The sequence below is a fragment of the Mus pahari genome, chromosome 19 (assembly GCF_900095145.1).
Source record: "Mus pahari chromosome 19, PAHARI_EIJ_v1.1, whole genome shotgun sequence".
Classification (NCBI taxonomy): domain Eukaryota; kingdom Metazoa; phylum Chordata; class Mammalia; order Rodentia; family Muridae; genus Mus; species Mus pahari.
Window position 1 is genome coordinate 422413 of NC_034608.1, and position 23100 is coordinate 445512.

General features: G+C 43.6%; 2 protein-coding genes across 2 annotated transcripts in view; both read right to left on the minus strand.

Annotated features, from left to right (window-relative positions):
• The window catches only part of LOC110336852 (T-cell-interacting, activating receptor on myeloid cells protein 1-like), a 14029-nt gene extending 12059 nt beyond the window's left edge, over window positions 1-1970 (minus strand). The window contains exon 1 of the mRNA XM_021219595.1: window positions 1937-1970. Within this exon, the coding sequence (XP_021075254.1) occupies window positions 1937-1970 (34 nt within the window). The remainder of the gene's footprint in view (window positions 1-1936) is intronic.
• Window positions 1971-6057: 4087 nt separating this feature from the next.
• Window positions 6058-23100, minus strand: part of Oscar (osteoclast associated Ig-like receptor) — a 51948-nt gene continuing 34905 nt past the window's right edge. Inside the window, exons 4-5 of the mRNA XM_021219596.2 lie at window positions 7633-7771; window positions 6058-6114 (exon numbers count right to left, since the gene is read on the minus strand). Of these exons, the coding sequence (XP_021075255.1) occupies window positions 7656-7771 (116 nt within the window). The 3' untranslated portion in view covers window positions 6058-6114; window positions 7633-7655. The remainder of the gene's footprint in view (window positions 6115-7632; window positions 7772-23100) is intronic.

Sequence of the window (23100 nt, forward strand, 5' to 3'; positions counted from 1 at the left end):
TTCGAGACAGGGTTTCTCTGTGTAGCTCTGGCTGTCCTGGAACTCACTCTGTAGACCAGGCTGGCCTCAAACTCAGAAATCCGCCTGCCTGCCTCTGCCTCCCAAGTGCTGGGATTAAAGGCCTGCGCCACCATGCCCGGCTTAACTGCAGTTTTTATTGCTGCATTAAAACACGGGAGGAAAGGGTTTGTTTCAGTGTACAACCCTCAGATCACACTGCTTCGCTGAGGGAGGTCAGGAAAGGAACCTGGGGGCAGAAGCTGATGCAGAGACTATGGAGAGGTACTGAGTCCTAGCTTGCTCCCCAAGGTTTCCTCAGTCTGCTGTCTCATCCACCACAGGATCACCTGCCCAGGGATGGTACCACCCATAGTGGTCTGAGCCCTCCCACATCAGTCATTAATCAAGAAGACACACACTTACTAAAGCTGAAATGATGCAGAGGTGAGTGTAGTCTGAGAAATGACATGCAAATCTGTGAAGCATACCATAAAAAAAAGAAAAGAAAAGAAAATGCCAGCCGGGCGTGGTGGCGCACGCCTTTAACCCCAGCACTTGGGAGGCAGAGGCAGACGGATTTCTGAGTTCCAGGCCAGCCTGGTCTACAGAGTGAGTTCCAGGACAGCCAGGGCTACACAGAGAAACCCTGTCTCAGAAAACCAAAAATAAATAAATAAATAAATAAATAAATAAATAAATAAATAGGGAGTGGGTCAAGATGGTCTCACTATGTAGCCCTGGCTGGCCTGGAACTTGCTATGTAGACCAGGCTGGCCTCAAACTCACAGAGATCTGCCTGCCTCTACCTCCTCAGGACTAGGATTAAAGGTGTTCTACGGTGCATGCTTTATTTTATTGTTTTATATAAGGTCTCACGTAACCCAGCTGGGCTCAAATTCACCACGTAACCAGGTGACTTTGAACTTCTGATCCTCCTGATCACCCCCTCTCCAGAGCTGAGATTACACCTTGCTAAGAAAAGTTATTTAATAACATCTGTCATCTATTGTAGTTGTTGTTATTATTTATTTATTTATTAAAAAGAGCTAGACATGGTGCCACATACCTGTAACCTCAGCATTTCGCAGGAGGATCTCTGTAAGTTCAAGACCAGCTTGGTCTACCTAGTGAGGTCAACCAAGGCTGCACGGTAAGATCTCAACAATTTTTTTTTCCTTTTTGCTTTTTGAGACAGGGTTTCTCTGTGTAGCCCTGGCTGTCCTGGAACTCACTCTGTAGACCAGGCTGGCCTTGAACTCAGAAATTCGCCTGCCTCTGACTCCCAAGCGCTGGGATCAAAAGCGTGCGCCACCACTGCCCGGCTCAACAAATTTTAAAAATAATTAAACAAGAAGGTCTTTTTGAGGTTGGTCCCTGTCCTATCTCAGTCATAACAAGTTGGCTTCATATAAAAGAAATAGTGCGCTGCTGACTCAACCTTGGCTAGCAACAGCACATAGAATTCCTAGTTTTGATTCCTTTACATTATATCTCTGTTCTATCTGCTTGTGTCTGTCTGTGCGTGTGTTAAGGGGAGGGGATGTTTATGTAGTCCAGGCATTCCTTAAACTCCCTACTTAGCTAAAGATCTTCAAATTTTATTTGCCTCTATCTGCCATGTACTGGGGTTGCATATTCCATGTCACTATCCTTGATTTACAGTACTGGGGATGGAACCAGAGCTTCACGTACACTTGGTAAACACTGCTGACAAAGCTACAGCCCCAGCCCCTATCTTTTCCCCATCTCTGTCTACTACATGTTGAGCATTGGTGTTGCCCTAACATGTACAGTGAACTCACTGAAATTTCTGGTTTGTCCTATGATAGCACTCAGGACACTGATCTGGTGTGACTTCTAGCTTCAATCCCCACCCAAGTATCTCACCAGCTTTATGATTTCCTGGAAACTGAGTGTCCCACCCCGAACAACTTACGGAGGCAGAGAAGGGGAAGGAGCCTAGAGATCATGGTGGCTCAGCGGCTGGTCCGAAGGTCTTCGGCAGGTCTACTATCAGCAGAAGAATGTGGCCAGGGCATCAGTCTCTCCAAGTAGGCAGGGTTGGTTTTGAGGTGGCTGCTCAGTTCCTTCCTCGCACATTCATTCTCAGGAAATGTACTGACGCTATCTGTTGCAACATGTTCCTATAAACCCCTTCAGGGACTTGACTCACTTGGTCCTTTTCCATCTCAAATTTCAGGCCTTACACAAGTAATTTCCAAAGGGCCTAACACTGGGCTTGCTGGGTTTATACTGAGCTGAGATTTGTGTAAATTGAGAGTCATATATGATAGTCACTAGATACTCCTTTCCTACTAGAGGTGAACTGCCTCTCCTTCCTGAGGAAAAGTGACAGAGCCCAGAGAGTTTCTCTTTTTTACTTTCATTTTATTTTGCTGGATCTCATGTAGCCCAGGGCAGCCTCAGAATCACCATGTAACTGAAGATGATCTTGAACTTCTGGTCTTCCTGCTTCCACCCCCTGATGGGATTACGGACATGTGTCACCACATAAGCTTTAGGCAGTGCTGGGAATTGAACCCTGGGCTTTGTGTTTGCTAGACGAGCGCTCTACCAACAAAAGCCACAGCCACAGGCCCCCAAATGCATTTCGAGCTTCATGACTGAACATTAGTCATGATGGCTTTTGACTTAGTTTTTGAATGGATGAAGGGTTGTGGGCAGGAGCATGAGTGACCTTAAAGCAGCCACACTGTAAGATCTTCACCCAGCATGGTGAGGACTTCCTGAGTGATGGCTGCATAGACGGTGCCACCTCAATAGTCTTTCCCAACCTATATCCTTCTGGCCCCCAACTTAAGCCATGTGCAATTAAGTCAGAATTGCATAAAGCTAGTTTGAGGTAGCAGATACTCAGGTGAGAATGCCATGACCCTCCCCACCTCTTCTTCTTCTTCTTCTTCTTCTTCTTCTTCTTCTTCTTCTTCTTCTTCTTCTTCTTCTTCTTCTTCTTCTTCTTCTTCTACGATTTCTTTATTATATAAGTACACTGTAGCTGTCTTCAGATGCCCCAGAAGAGGGCATCAGATCTCATTACAGATGGTTGTGATCCACCATGTGGTTGCTGGGATTTGAACTCAGGACCTTTGGAAGAGTAGTCAGTGCTCTTAACCGCTGAGCCATTTCTCCAGCCCCCCCCCCACCTCTTCTTCTTGACCTCACAAAGATAGTGGCAGTTGAGCACATAGGATAGGCCTGTACAACACACCGGATTAAAAATAAGAGTCTTTCTGGAAAAGTAGGTAAGTAAATAAATAAATTTTTTACAAGGAAATAAGTCTTCGTTGGAAATCTCAAGGAAGGGAACCCCAATGTGGCCTCGGGCCCACCCCTGCTTCCTCATTGGATGCCTTCCCTCAGTCTTTAGCAATCCCTGTACTTCTGCAGAACTGAGCACGCACAAGCATCACACACAAGCATCAGGGGGCTGCCTGGTCGACGGTAAGAGATCTCACTCACAGCTCAGGGGTCCAGCTGAGCAGAAGTCACTGTACAGGCTTCTTCAGTTCTTGCGCCCTGGGGTTCTTCCTCTTAAAGGTAAGCGAATAGCAGTATCAAGTCCAGAGAAGAGTGTTTGACTGTGAGTATTCAAGAAGCATGATGATAGCAGAGTTGGAGATCAAGATGGGACTCTGACAGGGGCTGGCCTACTGGTTAGGAGCACTGGCTGCTCTTCCAGAGGTTCTGAGTTCAATTCCCAGCAACTAAACGGTGGCTCACAACCATTTATACTTGGATCTAATGACCTCTTCTGGCATGGAGGTATACATGGAGATAGGGCACTAATATACATAAAATTAATTTACTAAGTAACTAAACACACACAAAAAGATGTGACACACACACACAAAGGTGGGGCACAGGCAAATCAAGGAGGAGTGGGTAAAGACGATGAAATGGAAGGAAGGCTGTCGAATGCTGACTTCTAGGAGAGGCATGGCCTGTTACCCATGCACATCAACTCACAGCAACTGTGGCTACCTGCACAAGATGAAGGCACTTAAAATTTCTGGCATGGATAGGAAGTGCTAGCCTACATGTATGTCTGTACATCATGTGCATGCCTGGTACCTGTGGATGTCCAAAGAGACTGTTAGATCTCCAGGAACTGGAGTTATGGGTGGTTCTGAGCCAGCATGTGGTTACTGGAAGCTGAACCTGGGGCCTCTAAAAGAGCAGCAAGTATTCTACCAAGCGAACAGCCTCCCCAGCCCTACGTGTGGTTTTCTGCTAGGTGAGACTGACAGCCCTCCTGTTTAAGGCGGTAGTTTCAACTGATAGGATACAGAAGTTGGTTTCATTCATATATATTGGTTTTTTCAAGACAGGGTTTCTCTGTATAGCCCTGGCTGTCCTGGAACTCACTTTGTAGACCAGGCTGGCCTTGAACTCAGAAATCCGCCTGCCTCTGCCTCCCGAGTGCTGGGATTAAAGGCGTGCGCCACCACGCCCGGATTTATATATTTTTAATTAGTACGTGTCCATGCACACACGGACGAGATGTGCTGAGGGGAAAGAACAACTTGTAAGAGTCAATTATCTCTTTCCAGGCATCAGACTCCAATCGCTGGACTTGGTGGTAAGTGCCTTTACTTGATTGGCCATGTCACCAGCCCCCAAAAGTGTTAGCCTTTAAAGAAAATGTGTCTTTGATTGTTGGTATTTACTGCAGTTCAAATTTCTTAGCATTAAAAAGACATCATAAAGAAAACCAAGCCGGGCGGTGGTGGTGCAGGCTGGAAAACCCAATAGGAGGAAAAGGATCCTAGGAGCAGGCAAAAGAGACAGAGACACCTCCACTCCCACTGCCAGGAGTCTGCCCAAAATATCAAACCCATAACCATAACACATACTCAGAGGACCTAGCACAGACTCATGTAGACTCCAAGATTGCTGCTTCAGTCTCTGTGAGCCCCTATGGATGCTGCTTAGTTGATCCCACAGATCTTGTGTTCTCCTGGTGTCCTCAACCCCTCTGGCTCCCACAATCCTTCTTCCACTGGGTTCCCAGAGCTTCAAAGAGAGGGGCCTAATGGAGGCCTCGCACAGCTCTCTCTCCACATAATGTTTGACTGTGGAGAGGACCTGAGTTCTTATACCCAGTATCCACATAAGAAGTCAGATGTTCCAAATGTCCTGGTAACCCTCTGTTAGGCAGAGGGAGACAGGAAGATGTCTGTGGCTTCTTGTCCAGCCAGTCTAGGCAAATCAGTAGTTCCAGGTTCAGTGAAAGACCTTGCCTCAGAAAACAGGATGGAGGGATAGAGAGAGGTGGGGGGGCTCAGTGGTTAAGAGTACTCGCTGCTCTTTCAGAGGACCTGGGTTCAGTTCCCAGCGTTCGTTACCAGGTGGCTCACAACTTCCTGTAACTCCAACTCCAGGAGATTTGATGACCTCTTCTGACTGCAGTGGGCACCTGTACATATGTCACACACACACACACACACACACACACACACACACACACACACACACACAAAGTTTTTAAAACATGGTGAAGAGTAATAAAAGGAAAGATATATGATACTAGCCTCCACATGCACACACTCATACACACACACATACACACACATACACACACACACACACACACACACAATGAACAAAGCATCAACCCAACAATTTATCAAAAGCATTACAATTAATTGTATATCAGATACATGTAGTCTATACTGCATAAAGTACCTAATTTGCATACTACATACATAGTGCCAAGGCTACCCGGGATGGCACACAAAATACATTCTAAAGAAATTATAAAATAAAGCCTTATGGATCATACTAACATAATTATGAACTCAGAAACAGATCCACAGTACCTAGGCTTTGGTTTGTGCTCGAGGCAGTATGCTCTATCTGTAGGGAAAAATAGGGTTGTAGTTTTCAGTGTAGTAGTTGTAAAACGGTGAGGTATCCGGTGAGCATCTGTGCTGAGTTCTGTCCTCTGTGCTATATAAGGAACGAAGAGATGGCGCCGTCACCCCATTCCAGGATAGTTTTCAAAGGGCAGGCAGTACAGGCTTCACAAAAACCTGAAGAGCAGCTCGTCCACTTTGACCAATGATTCATGGTGGCCCTGGGGTGCTGTAGGGCCTGAGGGTAAAGAAGATTAGACCTGAATTTGGTTAAGAATTATTAACTCTTTTGTTTTATTTTAAGTGAACACGTGCATGTATATGTGTGGCCACACATGGTTGCTACATTATTGGTCTAGAGATCAGGGAATAATTTGTGGGAATTGGTTTTCTCTTCCTACGCATGGATCCTTGGGGATCAAACTCAGATTACCAGATCCACCAACAAGTGCTTTTACCCACTAAGTCATACCAACTACTTGAAAAATATTAATTTATAGGGTCTCCAAACATAGATTCTACTCGGGGGGGGGGGCAGTCCTTACTCCGTTTCCCATCCTCTCCAACTTGAGATATTTGAAAGCTACAGTAGGTAGAAGGTACTTTAAAAACAGGCTTTTTAGCTGCTCGGAGGTGGTACATGCCTTTAATCCCAGCACTCAAGGGGCAGAGGGAGGCGAGACTCCTGGAGTTCCAGGCCAGTCTGGTCTACAAAGTGAGTTCCAGGACAGCCAGGACTACACACAGAAACCCTGTAACTGGGGGATCATAGATGTGTGCATGTAAGAATGGGGTGCTACAGAGGCCAAAACAGAATATTAGATCCCCTGGGGCTAAAGTTACAAGTGCTTGTGAGCAACCTTTTGTGTATTCTTTTTAAAATTAATTTATTTTTATTTTATGTGCGTTTTGCCTGCGTGTGAGGGTGTCAGGTCTTGCTTGGAATTACAGACAGTTGTGAGCTGTCATGTGGATGCTGGGAATTGAACCTAGGGCCTCTGGAAGAGCAGTCAATGCTCTTAACTCCTGGACCATCTCTCCAGCCCCATGGGCAACTTCTTATTTCACAATCTGAGGCCTCGGCTGACATTTTATGGGAAAAGACATTTCACTGCTTAGTAATCTAGATATGTTAAATATATCTATGCCTAAAACAAATCAGATAACGCAACATGGTAAAATAATCTACACTACATAAAATGATATGTGTGCCCATGTGGAAAACCATGAGAAGTCTCCACGGTAAAGCCAAATGTTTAGATAACTCCCTGGAATGATCAAAAGTAGAGTGCAGTGACAGTAATGAATAATGGAAGTTTTCTATAAAGCTAAATCTTCATAAGAAGGTTCGTTAGCTGCTTTGTGGTGATCATTTAATTATTAGTGTAGCTATTTAATACACAATTAACTATTTAATTCTTTTTTCCATGTTGATTAATATATAATTAACAAAACTTAATTATATCATAGCAGAATGTGTCATTTCTTTTTTACTGTTTTTGTTTCCTGTTTTGTTTTGTTTTGACAAAATCCTGCAATGTACCTTTAAATGGTCTGGAACTCAGTCTGTAGACCAGGCTAACCTGGAACTCATAGAAATTCAGCTGCCTCTGCTTCCTGAGCGCTTGGATTAAGGATGTGCAACACCATACCTGGTAATTTTTTATTTCTCAATTATAGCTCCATTAATTTGGTGGTCAGAAACTCCCCCTAACGACCCAACAGTCAGTGACATTGGGAAAGTCTGTTGTTTTACCTGGGTCTGTTAAGTGACGCCTTCTAACTGCACCAGGCTTCAGCCAGGAAAACTGCCATAAACAGCAGAAACACGGCGGATATTCCCAGCCGGATGAGATTGCTCTTGGTATGACATTCTGATACAGCACTTGGGGAATCTGAAAGAGAGAAGATGACCCACGCTCTTTGTAAGGAGCATCTTTCCTCACCAAGAGGACCACAGGATCGCACTTTCTTCCATCCACTTGGACATTGGCCAGTGGGCAGCTGTCCATTCTTTGCAGTTTTAATCCTTGAATGTAAAATGTAGGGTTTTATGAGACTGGAAATGAGTGGAGTTTTTTTTTTTTAAACCTCTTTTCTGTATATACATTCTGTCTATTCTGCTGTTTTTTGTTGCCATGGTAAAAACATTTTGACCAAAAGCAGCCTGGGGGAGGAAAGGGTTTATCTCATCATGTAAGTTACAATCCACCATCAAGGGAGTCAGGGCAGGAACTAAAGGTAAAAATCATGGAAAAGGGCTGGAGAAAGAGCCGAGTGGTTCAGAGCATTGGCTGTTGTTCCAGAGGAGCTGGGTTCAATTCCCAGCACCCACATGTAACTCACAAACATCTATAAATCTAGTTATAGGAGCTTCAGCATCCTCTTCTTACCTCCTTGGGTACCTACCATGAATGTGGTGTATACACACACACACACACACACACACACACACACACACACACAAATAAAATACTCATACACATAAAATAAGTCTTTAAAAGAAAAAAAGAAACCGTAAATTCTGGCTTGCTTTCTCACTCACTCTGCCTTATGCTTAGCTGCTTTTTTTTTTTTTTAATGCAGTTCCAGACCAACTGCATGAGGAGTAGTGTCATCCAAAGTGAGATGAGCCTTCCTACATTGATAAATAATTAGGACAATCCTTCACAGACATGGCCACAAACCAATCTGACCTAGGAAATTCCTCAGTTGAGGCCTCTTATTTCTGATGACTCTAGGCTGAGTCAAGTCACAGTCAAGGCTAACTAATACTGCTCATCTTGGCTAGGGTTTCTAATATTGTATAAGACACCATGACCAGGACTGGTGAGATGGCTCAGTGGGTAAGAGCACCCGACTGCTCTTCCAAAGGTCCCGAGTTCAAATCCCAGCAACCACATGGTGGCTCACAACCATCCGTAACAAGATTTGACGCCCTCTTCTGGAGTGTCTGAAGACAGCTACAGTGTACTTACTACATATAATAAATAAATAAATATTTAAGACACCATGACCAAAGCAACTCATAAAATAAAGTACTTGATTTGGGGTTCACAGTATGGGAGGGTTAGGGTTCATAACCATCAGAGCGAGGAGCATGACAACATGGCGCCTGAGCAGTAGCTGAGAGCTTACATCTTGACCCAAAAGCATGAGGCAGAGAGAGCTGACTGGGAACGGCTTGGGATTTTGAAACCTCAAAGTCCATCTTCCATGACATACCTTCTCCAACAAAGCCACACCACCTGACCTTTCCCAAGCCCTTCCATGAACTGGAAACCACACATTTCAATGCATGAGTCAGTGGGGGCCATTCTCATTCGAACAACCAGACTGCCTTAGCTCGTCTCCTTTATTTATGCTATTACTTTATTTTATTATTCTCCTTTATTTCTTTTACCTCACAGCTATACCTTCCCTGATTTCCTTTCCCCTCATCTCCTTTGATACTCTAAGAATTAGTTTTATAAGCAAAACATAGTCACAGAACACTAAAATCCATGGCAGATCAGCCACACTGAGCATAGCCGAACTTTGCCTGGTATCTGAGTCCCTGGAGCATTATGAATCTCTGCTTCATTCAAGAAGAGCTATTACAATATGGTAATAGAACAAAAGAAACACAAAGAACAGTGGAACACAACAGATAACCAGATATAAACTTATACAGCTGCAGCCTCACCCCCCCGACCCCCCACTTTTCGACATAGATGCCAAAACTTCACATTGAAGAAAAGATACCATCTTCAATGCCGGGAAACCTGGACTCTCGTGTGCAGAATGAGACCAGATCCCTATATCTACAATTGAATACATAGGCCTGAGGGAAAACATTTAAATATATAGGCCTTGGCAAAGATCTGATTTCAGTTCCCAGCACCTATATCAGGTAACTCAAAACTGCCTGTAACTCCAGCTCCAAGGAAGCCAGTGCCCTGTCCTGCCCGCATTCATGTGCATATATCTACACACAGACATATGCATAATTTTCAAAAACAAAATAGATCTTTTGTAAAAGACAGAAAAATGCCGGGCAGTGGTGGTGCACGCCTTTAATCTCAGCACTTGGGAGGCAGAGTCAGGTGCATTTCTGAGTTCAAGGCCAGCCTGGTCTACAAAGTAAGTTCCAGGACAGCCAGGGCTACACAGAGAAACCCTATCTTGAAAAAACAGAGAGAGAGAGTGAGAGGAAGAAAGAGTACAGGTGATGACGCAATAAAATTATGGAATAAACTATAATAATAATAATAATAATAGATTATTGTTATTATTATATATAACACATAAATTATACTAAATATTATTTATCATATATAATCATGCTATACATAATCATATAGAATATTACATAAATATATAATTATATATTTTATATATAATATGATTACACATATTATATATACATATTTATATTTGTATTATAACTATGTATAATGAATGCATATATTTTATATATTTGTACTACATATAATTTATATCATGTATAATACATTATATATTATTTATATTATAATTTATATAATCTACAATATGTAGTATATGATATATAATATGTAACATATAATATAATATTGACAATATATAATATGTAACATATAATATTGTATATTGTATAACATGTAACTGCTATATAATTATATAATGCATATTATATAAATATATTGTAATAATAATATAATAATAAATTATTCAAAAACAAATCCTCTTGCCATGATAAAATCCTTACTTGCCACTGAGATTGCAAGATGGTTGCTTGGATGCGAGGCTCTGAAAGGGGGTTCTATCTGAAGGTACACACACCTGTACCTTCCTGTATCGTTGACCGTCACATTCTGAAGAGTGAAATCCACTGTATCACTTTCTGAGTTCTGAAATTGTATGGGTGATGAAGTTCCCTCCTTTAGCAGAGCAAACATTTTATAGTCTGTCAAATTGTATGGCTTCTGACACTGTAGGTTCACCTTTTCTCCTGTGGTTATCAGGCCGGAGTGATGGACTCGGAGGGAAGGCTTATTCAAGTGTCCTGTAAGAGAAACGAAGTCCAAGGGCAAGGGGTAAAGCCTGGAATCCTATTCATTCTTCTTGACCTGCAAGGGTCCTGCCGAGGCTTAACTTTCCTACAGTCTATCCTAACTCTCAACAGACATATTTTTATTAATTAAATTTGTTTTTAGACATTTTGCACATGTACACATTACATACTGACCATTTTCACTACCCCCAACACCTTCCTCATTCCCATAAATCTCTCTTGTATTCATTTCCATTCATTTTGTTTGAGGACCCACGGAGACTAATCAGAGCCATTTGTGTGACTACAGGTTTGGAGCTATATGCTGGAAACTGGTGGGCTCATCAGGCGGTACCTTCGCTCTTCCAGAGTCTAGCCATAGCCAATAGTTTAGTTATAATGTGTGGGGACCAGTGCCGAATAGAGATTTATTATTATTATTATTATTATTATTATTATTATTATTATTATTAACTCCTACAGCTGTCAGGAAAAGTGGGGCGTTTGATTTTGTCCTTATAAACTCATGTTCTCCCCAACTCCCCAATTCTTCAGATGACACCTCTTTCAAAATTACAATTTTATTTTACTTAGTGGGAAGGTGACATACCAGAGCAGGAATGCAAAAGTCTCAGGACAATTTGTGGGTAGCTCTCTTTCTACCGTGTGGGTCATAACTTGGGTTGTTAGATATGGCAGCCAAAGCTTCTTTCTACCAGCCAAGCCCTCTCACCAACCCTGAATGACACTCCTCTTCCCTACCTCCATCCCCTTGGTTCCACACGCACCCTGTCTGTACTCTGAGGCATCCTCTCCTCACCTGTGACCAATAGTAAGAGACTGTCACTGTCACGTGAGATTCTATCCGGGGATTTCTTTGGATAGTATTTACAGGTGTAATATCCAGCATCCTCCAGCCGTAGGTTAGTCAGACGAAACTCAGCTGTCCTCTGTGTCAGATGATGTGGAAGCCTGGAATCCAAAACAACATCTCCCTTTCTGAGAACAAGCTGTATGCCCGGGATGGGGCTCTCGCACTGCAGGGTCACGTTGCTATTCTCTGATGCTACTGAGTTGGGCCAAGCACTGAGGCTGGGTTTGAGAAGCAAATCTGGAGGGAAGCAAAAATCAGTCTGGATCTAACACATCCACCTGCCACCAGGAAGCCCAGGAGGGAAACAGAACATTTGAGATGAAAGCTCAGAGTGGGCGTGTTGAACCACTTACCATTGTTCTCCGTGTCTATTTGGTTAACATTTCGATCTGTGTCTGTTTGGTCAACATTTGGATCTGTGTCTGTTTGGTCAATATTTGGATCTGCAAAACAGTCATGAATGAGGTACAGGTGCCTGCTGAGAGGCACCTCATTACCATCCTTGGTTCTGAGGAGCACCCCAGAGATTCTGGCTGAGCTCAGACCCTGAGTTCATAGGTTCAGGGTTTGCATGGTCCCACTGCTAGCATATCACCTCCTTCGTTGCCTGAGACTCTCCTCTGCCACCTCTCTGCTTCCACTTCTAATACTTAGTGCTACTCAGGTCTCCAAAATTCCACAAATCTTTCCAATGTCACATTCATTCTATCCCTAAATTTTACTTATTCTTACCACTCCTGTTAGAGCAGGGTGTGCATTCCAACCTGCACTCCAGGAATAGACAGAAGCTATGCAGGACACTGGAGAATTCCCATGGATTTGGGTGTAAGGCTGGCTTTTTCCAGATGGCAGAAATGCCTTTCATATGCAGGGGGTCCCCTGAAAGTCTCTTGGAACAGGGTAACCCTTATAGTAATGGCTTCAAGTAACATGACTTTAGGACATCTATTTCCAAGCTATGGATGAGTGATTGGGTGAGTGATACCCGAAATAAGAAGACTCAGACATCAATTAATCACCTCTATCCCAAAATGAAAAAGAGGAAGAACACTAGAAATCATTTGGGTCCCCCAGCAACTGGAGCAAGGGCTGTCCCTGACTGCTGTTCACCTGTGGATCCTATTCCCCTAACTGGGTTGCCTTGTCTGACCTCAGTAGGAAATGATGTGCCTAGCCTTGTATCCAGGGGTCCTCCACCTTCTCAGAGGAGAGGGGAAGGGGGATAAGGGGAGGAGTGTGAGGACCAGGAGGAGGGGGCACTGCAATTAAGATATAAATTGAAGGAAGGAAGGAAGGAAGGAAGGAAGGAAGGAAGGAAGGAAGGAAGGAAGGAAGGAAGGAAGGAGGGAAGGAGGGAAGGAGGGAAGGAGGGAGGGGAGAGGAGAGAGAGAGGAAGAAGAAGGAGGAGGAGAAGAAAAGAAGAAGAAGAAGAAGAAGAAGAAGAAGAAGAAGAAGAAGAAGAAGAAGAAGAAGAAGAAGAAGAAGAAGANGAGGAGGAGAAGAAAAGAAGAAGAAGAAGAAGAAGAAGAAGAAGAAGAAGAAGAAGAAGAAGAAGAAGAAGAAGAAGAAGAAGAAGAAGAAGAAGAAATCATAAAAGATGAAAGATGAGCTGGAGAGTCAGCTCAGGAGTTAAGAGCACCAGCTGCTCTTACAGAGGACCCAGGTACCTAAGTAGTGGCCAACAACCACCTGAAACTCCAGTTTCAGGGACAGGGGATGTGATCTCCCTTTCTGGCATCTACAGGCACTGGGCATGCAGTTGGTTTACAGACATCTGAGCAGGCAAAACAGCCATACCCATAAAGTAAAAGGAAAGTAGAAATTATTAAAGAAAGTATGTGAAACTTGGATCAGAAAGGCTTCTTTCTGTAGTGGGCAGCAGTGGATCGGAGGACTGAGAGTGATAGAGTGAACGCTCAAACAGGGACATTTATGATGACTACCACCTACACCGTTGCTGCCGCTGCCGCCGCCACCACCACCATCACCACCAACAACAACACTATGTCTACCAACACCACCACCACAACCAAAGCTCAGAGAACATCACAGAAGAAGCAGAAGCAGAAAGAATGTAAGCGCTAAAGGATGGGAAGGAGTTCTGCAAAATGCTCTCTTCTGAACATACATAACACAGCTGTTACCCTCGGGAACTTACAACAGCTATGGTTACTGACACTGGACCTGCACAAGATCAAGCCAGCCTAAATCTTGGCATAGATAGATGGATAGAAGATCTCATCCTTTACTGACCAGCTGTTGGAGGCTGATAGTTGCCAGGATTAGAGGGAGCCACTCTTTTTGGAGTGCATGACCACTTGCAGGTTTCCCATATTGCAATGGATGGCACAATATCTGTGCACATAGAGGCAGCACTAATTGAATTTAGTGGCTTATAACAAAAACCAAACCAAACCAAACCAAAACAAAACAAAACAAAACAAAACAGGGCCTAGAGAAATGTCTCAGAAATGTTCAGTGCTTGTACTGCTCTTTCAGAAGACCCATAACCCAAGTTAGATATCTTAGAACCACCTGTAATTACAGCTCCATATGATCTGATACCTCTTCTGGCTTTCATGGCCACACACATACAAATGTGTACACACACAGACACACACTGAAAATACTTAAAGACATGGGAGAAGAGAATGGGGGCTGGGTATAATCACACATTTCATTATACATATGGATGAAACTTAAAGCATAAAAGCAATCTGAAAAAAATCAGAAGACTTCTGAAAACTCCACAGAAACAGAAACTTAAATGTGAGAGAGGAGACATCTGACTGGCTTCTCTCCAGAAGAGGAAAAGCCGAAGACTCATTCACCACGTAAGCCTTGGTTAAAGCAAAACATCGGTTGCCCGAGTCACAGAGCAAACTACGCATTTCACAAACGTAAGGCCAGTGGGGCATGCAAAGGGGCAAGGGATCCCACGTGACAGGTCAACACTGGGAAAGAAATTCATTTTTCTCTCTGTGACATCCAAACTCTGAAATCAGGAGTACAGGAGGGTCACAGGAGACCTAAAGGTTGAAGAGAATTGTGGGTGGATATGACATGTTATTTACCATCACACAGATCACTAGGCGACCACGTGCTGACAGGTGACCAGGCACATGCTAACACACATAGGCAGGCAGAGGCACACACACAGACAAGCACACAAAGACCACACAGAGGTAAACATGCAAGCCTACAGGTACACACACACACACACACACACGCGCACGCGCGCACACACACACACACACACAGGGTGAAGGCTCTTGTCTCTGACTTCAAGGTCATATTTATACAGAACCACAGGAAAGTGGCATCCTGTCTTAAATAGTTGTATAGCAGATTACATCATTTGTTTACTTTTGGGTTTTCTGGACATTCAGTGTCAACCTTTTTTTGTTTTTGTTGTTGACTCAGGTCTCCTGGATGTCCAGTTAGCCATCTTGGTCCATGCCAGATGTCCATGTTGTCGAAGTATAAACTGTCCCAAAAGCCCTCTGTTCCCTACTCCTTCTCTGTACCTTACAGGATCATACCCAGGCACGTTTTGAGAGGGAGCTTACTTAAAGATTCAGATACTCGAGCTGGTGAGATGGCTCAGTGGGTAAGAGCATCCGACTGTTCTTCCAAAGGTCCTGAGTTCAAATCCCAGCAACCACATGGTGGCTCACAACCATCCGTAACAAGATCTGACTCCCTCTTCCAGAGTGTCTGAAGACAGCTACAGTGTACTTACATATAATACATAAATAAATACATATTTAAAAAAAAAGAGATTCAGATACTCTAGAGATCCAGAAAACAGAATAATTACAGTCTGGGAAACCTGCACCCTGCTATAGTTTCTGTGCGGAAGACAGCTGTGGTGAGGGGGAGCCCAAGTGTAGACGTACTGAAAAGTTGAGGCAGCGGGAAGCTTGGACTTTGAATGATACAGGATACCCTGTGTCAGGATAAATGGAAAGAATAATAGCACACACATACACACACACACACACACACACACACACACACACACACACACACACAACTGAGATCAGCAGAGAGATGGAGCATCCAAATCTGTAGAACAGGAGAAGCAGTCGAGATACAAACAAACATAGAACACCTATTCAATGGGATGGGAGTAAAATATTTTTTTAAATCTAGGGAAGAAAATGAATATCCAAACACCAGGTTGTAAATGTACAAACGAGAAAAGAGCCTGACGGGCTGGTGAGATGGCTCAGTGGGTAAGAGTACTGATTGCTCTTCCAAAGATCCCGAGTTTAAGTCCCAGCAATCACATGGTGGCTCACAACCACTCGTAATGAGATCTGATGCCCTCTTCTGGTGTGTCTGAAGACAGCTACGGTGTATTTATGTATAATAATAAATAAATCTTTGGACCAGAGCAAGCAGGGCCGACCAGAGCAAGCAGAGGTCCTAAATTCGATTCCCAACAACCAGATGAAGGCTTGCAACCATCTGTACAGCTACAGTGTGTACTCATATACATAAAATAAAAAAATAAGCCGGGCGTGGTGGCACACGCCTTTAATTCCAGCACTTAGGAGGCAAAGGCAAGTGGATTTCTGAGTTCGAGGCCAGCCTGGTCTACAGAGTAATTTCCAGGACAGCCAGGGCTACACAGAGAAACCCTGTCTCGAAAAACCAAAAATAGGGGCTGGTGAGATGGCTCAGCGGTTAAGAGCACCGACTGCTCTTCCAAAGGTCCTGAGTTCAAATCCCAGCAACCACATGGTGGCTCACAACCATCTGTAACAAAAATCTAATGCCCTTTTCTGGAGTGTCTGAAGACAGCTACAGTGTATACACATATAAATAAATAAATAAATATTAAATCTTAAAAAAAAAAAGAAAAGAAAAAAGAAAAACCAAAAATAAATAAATAAATAAATAATAAAGTAAGAGAGCCTGTCCATGATGAATCATAGTTAAAATACTAAGACAACAGAGCATAGAAATAATATTAAAATTTGAAAAGGAAAAACTATGAAGTCACAAAAATTAACACTAGTCCTCTCAGCATAACAAGCAACAGAAGGATGCAATAGTATTTCAATCCCTGAAAGTGAATAGCTTCTAGCCAAGGTTATTATATACAGATTATAATCAGTAACTAGAAAAGAATTGATCATGTTCACCTTAGCAAAACAGCAAATCCCAAACATGAATGAGGTAGAAAGGAGAAACACGACTCATGTCAGTCAGGGAAACAACCAACGTAATTATAGAAACTGGGAAATCTATCTCAGGAACTGCAATAAGATCTGGAGAGAGGTTCAGCATTTTGAGAGCAGGAACTGTTCAGAGTTCAGTTCCCAGCACTCACAATGGGAGGTTCGCAGTCACCTGAGCCTCCAGATCCAGGAGATTCCGCGCCATCTTCTGGCCTCCGAAGGAGCTGCACTCAAATGTACATACCCACACACAAACACATCATATTAAAAATAATAATAATAATAATAATCAGGGGCTGGTGAGATGGCTCAGTGGGTAAGAGCACCCGACTGCTCTTCCGAAGGTCCGGAGTTCAAATCCCAGCAACCAACCACATGGTGGTTCATAACCATCTGTAACAAAATCTGATGCCCTCTTCCGGAGTGTCTGAAGACAGCTACAGTGTACTTACATATAATAAATAAAATAAATCTTAAAAAAAAATGTTAAAAAAAAATCAGCCAGGCAGTGGTGGTGTATGCCTTTAATCCCGGCTCAGGAGGCTGAAGCAGGCAAATCTCTGTGTTCGAGGCCAGCCTGGTCTATAGAGCAAGTTCTAGGAGCACGAGGGCTATGACACTAAAAAACACTGTCTCCAAAAAAAGAAAAAAAGAGAGAGAAAAGAGAAGAAAAGAGGGGAAAAAAACGCTAAAAATCTCTTGGGAATGCCTTTAATCCCAGGCAGAGGCAGATGGGTCTCTGTGAGTTCAAGCTAAATAACCTTTAATTATAATTTTCTTTTCTTAAGATTTATTAGTTTTGAGAGAGAGAGAGAGAGAGAGAGAGAGAGAGAGACTATGCATGTCTGTATGTCTGTATGTGGGTGTGTGCATGAGTGCAGGTACCCTCGAAGGCCAGAATTGAGTGTCAGATACCATGAAGAGCTGGAGTTACACATGGTTGTAGGCTGCCTGTTTGAGTTCCAAGAACTGAACTCTGGTTCTCTACCAGAACAGTAAGTGTGCTTAACTGCAGCCCCTTAAACAATTTCTTTTATCTCTACAGTAACAATAAAATATTGATTTTTTTATTTTTATTTTTTTTAAATTTACACATCCCAATTGCTGCACCTCGTCCCAGTTCCCCCATACACACAAAGTCCCCCCCCCGTCCCCTTCTCCTCTGAGAAGCTGAAGCCCCCCTCCCCCATATCCCCTTGTGCATCAAGTCTCCTCAAGGGTTAGGGGCATCCTCTCCCACTGAGGCCAGACAAAGCAGCTTTAGGGACAGCATCCCCTGCTCCAGTTGTTGGGGGACCCACATGGAGACTCAGCTGCACATCAGCTATATATGTGCCTGGAGGAGAATATTTAAAACTTACCCGACACCAAGATTTCAATGTGATTACTGGGATGCGAGGCCCAGAAAGGTGCTGTTTTCTCATGATAGACACAACTGTAACTTCCTGTGCCATACAGCATTGTATCATGCAGTAAGAAGTCAGCACGGTTGCTTTCTGAACTCTGAACCTGTATAGGTTCAGGGTTGCCTTCCTTCAATAGCATGAACATTTTGTATTCAGACACATTATCTGGCTTCTGACAGTGCAGGGTCACATTCTCATTTGATGTCACATTGCTCCATTGGTGAGCTTGGAGGGAAGGCTTAGGTAAACGTCCTGAGAGAGAAGAATCCTGTGGTCACGGAGAGGAAGGCCTGGGTTATACTAGCACCCTTTTCTCATGATGTCTGATCCGTCCTACTATGTATCTGGTCTCACTGTGTATCCCTGGCTATCCTGGAATTCACTATGAAGACCAAGATGGCCTGGAGCTCACGCGGAGATCCATCTGTCTCTGCCTCCTGAGTGCTGGGATCATAGGTGTGAGCCACAGTGTCTAGCTAAAAATGGAGACTTTCCCTGCCCCCTCTTCCTTTAAGTCTCAGATAAAACTAAGGCATTAAGGTTAAGGAGATTGCTTAGTAGTTAGAGTATTTGCTGTTGAAAAAGTGTTCCCCTGAAAACAAAGAAACAACCCAAGGCCCTAAGATAAGCTCAAGATTCCAGAAGGTCAACTATTTGGAGGCTGTAGAAGGAAAGCAGCAGATCCCCCTAACCCAGACACTTGGTTGTTGCAAAAAAAGATACAATAAGTTCTGCAGTCTCAAAACCAGGGTAAGGAAGCAGTTAACCTCATATGTGTGCATGCATATTGAGTCTGGACAGTGACATGGTCAGAATCCTCCTCAATTGCTCTTCTACCTTATTCCACACGGCAGGATCTCATGATCACATCATAGCGCTTGGACGTGGTTACTCTCACCAGCTGGCTTACCTGAGAGTACCCACTGCCTCTGCCCTCTAAAGCTGGGCTTACAGGTGGATTACCACACTCACTCACCCATTTTATGGCTGCCCTATGGATTCTGTCTTCCCCCTTCACTACCACCAGCTACTAAAACCTCAGCTGAAAGCATGGAATCTATGTTCTTTTGAACCTTGGTCACTGAGTGACGGGGTCCTGTGCCCTGATCACGGCATGGTCGGAACGAGAGACTACAGCCCTCTGGCATTAAATAAAGTGGGTACTTTATTTAATTTATTATTTATTTAATTTATTATTCGAGGCCATGTAAATTCTCAGCTTTTATTTCTTCCTACAAACTTAATGATTTCTTATCCTAATACTTTCCAGGCATGAGGACTAGAGTTTGGATCCCCATACGCTACTTAATTTCTAGACTTACCTGTAACTCCAACTTCAGAAGAAGGATTCCCCCAAAGCTAACTGGCTAACAAAAGTAACCACGCCCAGGAGCCATGGTTTGGTTGTGAGATCCCATCTTCATGAACAATTAATCACTTCCAAGCTCTACATGCATGCATGCATATGTGCACACATACCCCCCCCAGCCATAGGTGTCCATACACATGCAGACATGCACACACACACACATGCACAACACACACATACAAAAATAAAAGCAATAACGAAAAGTTTTCATTTCTATCACTTTTGCCCCCGCCCTTCCCAACCGCTCTGAAGATAAACACCCTTTTCTCCCTCCCTCTGTCCCCTTGAGAGATTGACAAGTGTCCTTCAAGGAAGCCCCTCCTCACCTGTGACCAATAATAGGCTTTCAACACTGAACTTTTCATCAGGGTTCTCACTCCCATAGCATTCACAGGTGTAGCATCCGGCATCACTCTGCTCTAACTCTGTGAGATGGAACTCAAGTGTGTACGTCCATCCCATAACTCGATTGAAATCAGATGACCACTTTGAAAAATCAATTCGTGTCTTGACATCCAAATTAATACCTTCTTTTTTAATAACACACTTTGCATCTTGTATCTGAGCTATACATTTCAGAATCACATTGCCTCTGGTGGGAACCACGGAGCTGGGCCAGATATTCAAGGTGAGTTTGTCAAAGGACCCTGGAAGAAAGTAAAACTTAAGAGTTGTATACGACATATCGTCCTGCTCCCTGGGAACCATGTAAATGAAGAAATGTAACAAAATAATAGATGCCTCACGGTGTCTGATGCTGTAAGTCCTCTCTCTTATCATCTATCTTGCAAGTCAGTTCTTTGCTTGCATTTCAGGCATGCAGTGCCTGCAGTGGCCAGAAGAGGGGCGTCACATGGCTCCTAGAGGCTGACATCAAGATGTCTAGGCTGGGTGTTCTTTTCTAGACTCTCAAGGACAGATCTTTCGTATTACTTAGAAGATTCTAAAGATTCTACAGAAGAATTCTTCCATCTGCTAACTTACAGCAGGACTAGAGAGACGGCTCACTTAGTAAAGGCACCTGCTGTCAGTCTGATGATCTGACTTGGAACACACATGGTGGAAGGAGAAAGCCTATTCCTGAGTGTGTGTGTGTGTGTGTGTGTGTGTGCTACATAAATCTGACAATCAGTTATATCCTTGGAATCCAGATACATACACACACACACACACACACACACACAGAGAGAGAGAGAGAGAGAGAGAGAGAGAGAGAGAGATTTATATATGAATATATTTATACAGCCTTGTGGTGATGGGTGATGGTTCACAGCTTTAGACCCAGCACTTAGGAGGCAGAGGTAGGTGGAGCTCTGAGTTTGAGGTGCCTAAAGAGCAAGTTCCAGGGCAGGCAGGGCTTCACCAAGAAACCCTGTCTTGAAAATCCAATATTATATAATTATACATATAAATACATACATTATTTATAGAAAAATATATCATTAGACGTACATGACATACATACAACACATGTAATATACATTATTATGTACTATATATATATATGTATATGTGTGTGTAATATTGTCAACTTGAAAGGATCTAGCATGACCTAAGTGAAAAGCCTTTGATCGTGCTCGTGAGGGAGTACCTAGATTAGATTAGCCTCTAAGAATGCCCATGGGAGCCAGGCGTGGTGGTGCACGCCTTTAATCCCAGCACTCGGGAGGCAGAGGCAGGCGGATTTCTGAGTTCGAGGCCAGCCTGGTCTAAAAAGGGGGTTCCAGGACAGCCAGTGCTATTCAGAGAAACCCTGTCTTGAAAAACCAAAAAAAAAAAAAAAAAATGCCCATGGGGTGGGGTGGGGGGCCGGTGAGATGGCTCAGCAGTTAAGAGTACCGACTGCTCTTCCAAAGGTCCCAAGTTCAAATCCCAACAACCACATGGTGGCTCAAAACCATCCGTAACAAAAATCTGATGCCCTCTTCTGGAGTGTCTGAAGACAGCTACAGTGTACTTACATATAATAAATAAATAAATAAATAAATAAATCTTAAAAAAAATAAAAAAAAGAATGCCCATGAGGGACTGTCTACATTAGGCTAGTCGAGGTGGGAAAACCCACCTTAACTGCGGGCACTATCATCCCATTGTCTGGGGTCCTGAGCACCAGCATTTACCATTTTGGCTCTCTATATAATGTCTTCCTTGGCCATGAGGAGGAGGACACATGTGTGCACATAGAAACACACACACACCAAATACAAAAGAAAGAGTCTCATTCATTTGGCAGAAAGCCATTGAGAAGCTCAGAACCTACTGATTTGGAGAAAAGGGGAAAATGTGTGTAAAGCATCCAACATGCTGCACATCCGTTCACTTGGTGAAATACAGTCCCTTCTCCTTTTGGACTCACCAGCTACCTCAGTGTCTTTACCAATTCCACCCGCCTCTCCAACCCACCCACCCATCCCAAACCGCCCTGCTCCCCCCTGAGACTTACCAAGACAGAACAAGATCAAGAACTGGGAATTAATGATGCCCCTTGTTAACATACTTTCCCCGGAATGCATCTTCAACTTGCCATTCCTGTTGAAGTTTAATTCCGAGACCGGCCAGTAAGGGCTGTCCTTCGGTTCTTAATCTCCAGAGCCAGCCCACGACTTCTCTTTCCGGGTGATAATCAGGACCCGATCTCTCAGCAAAGTGTCACGCCACTTCCTCCTGACTTGGTTTACGTTGGTCTCCAACCACACAGAAATAACTCAGACCACCTACTAAGCTTATTCATGCATTTCTACCAAGCTTCTGAGGAAATGCTAATCACATACTCACTGGTGTTGTCCCCTGCCCTTTCGTTGTTTGGTTTGTTTCCATTTTAACTTTATTTATTATTTGATAGTTCCATACACGTATACAACATATCTCGAGCATCTCCAGCCCCGTCTCTAAACTCCCACTTCTCTTAGACACCCCCAATCTATCCTCCTCCCCACTCCTTGTTCTCTCTGACCTTTTTCATAAAGCATTGTGCTCACTAGTTTTATGTCAACTTGACACAAGCTAGTCATCGGAAAGGAGGGAACCTCAGTTGAGAAAAATGCCTCCCTAAGACTGAACTGTGGGCCAGTCTGTGAAACATTTTCTTAATTAGTGATTGATGGAGGAGTGTTCAGCCCACTGCGGGTGTAAGGGTCCATGGTTTGCTAAAGAATGATACCCTAGACTCAAATAGTATGCAAAAGTGAAGAGCTTTTATTCTGTCAAAGTCCAGCATGCTGGGGTCTGCCAAGATGGAGACACCCAGGTTAGCTCCAAGGTCCAATTTAAAGTATTTTAGCCGGGCGTGGTGGCGCACGCCTTTAATCCCAGCACTCGGGAGGCAGAGGCAGGCAGATTTCTGAGTTCGAGGCCAGCCTGGTCTACAAAGTG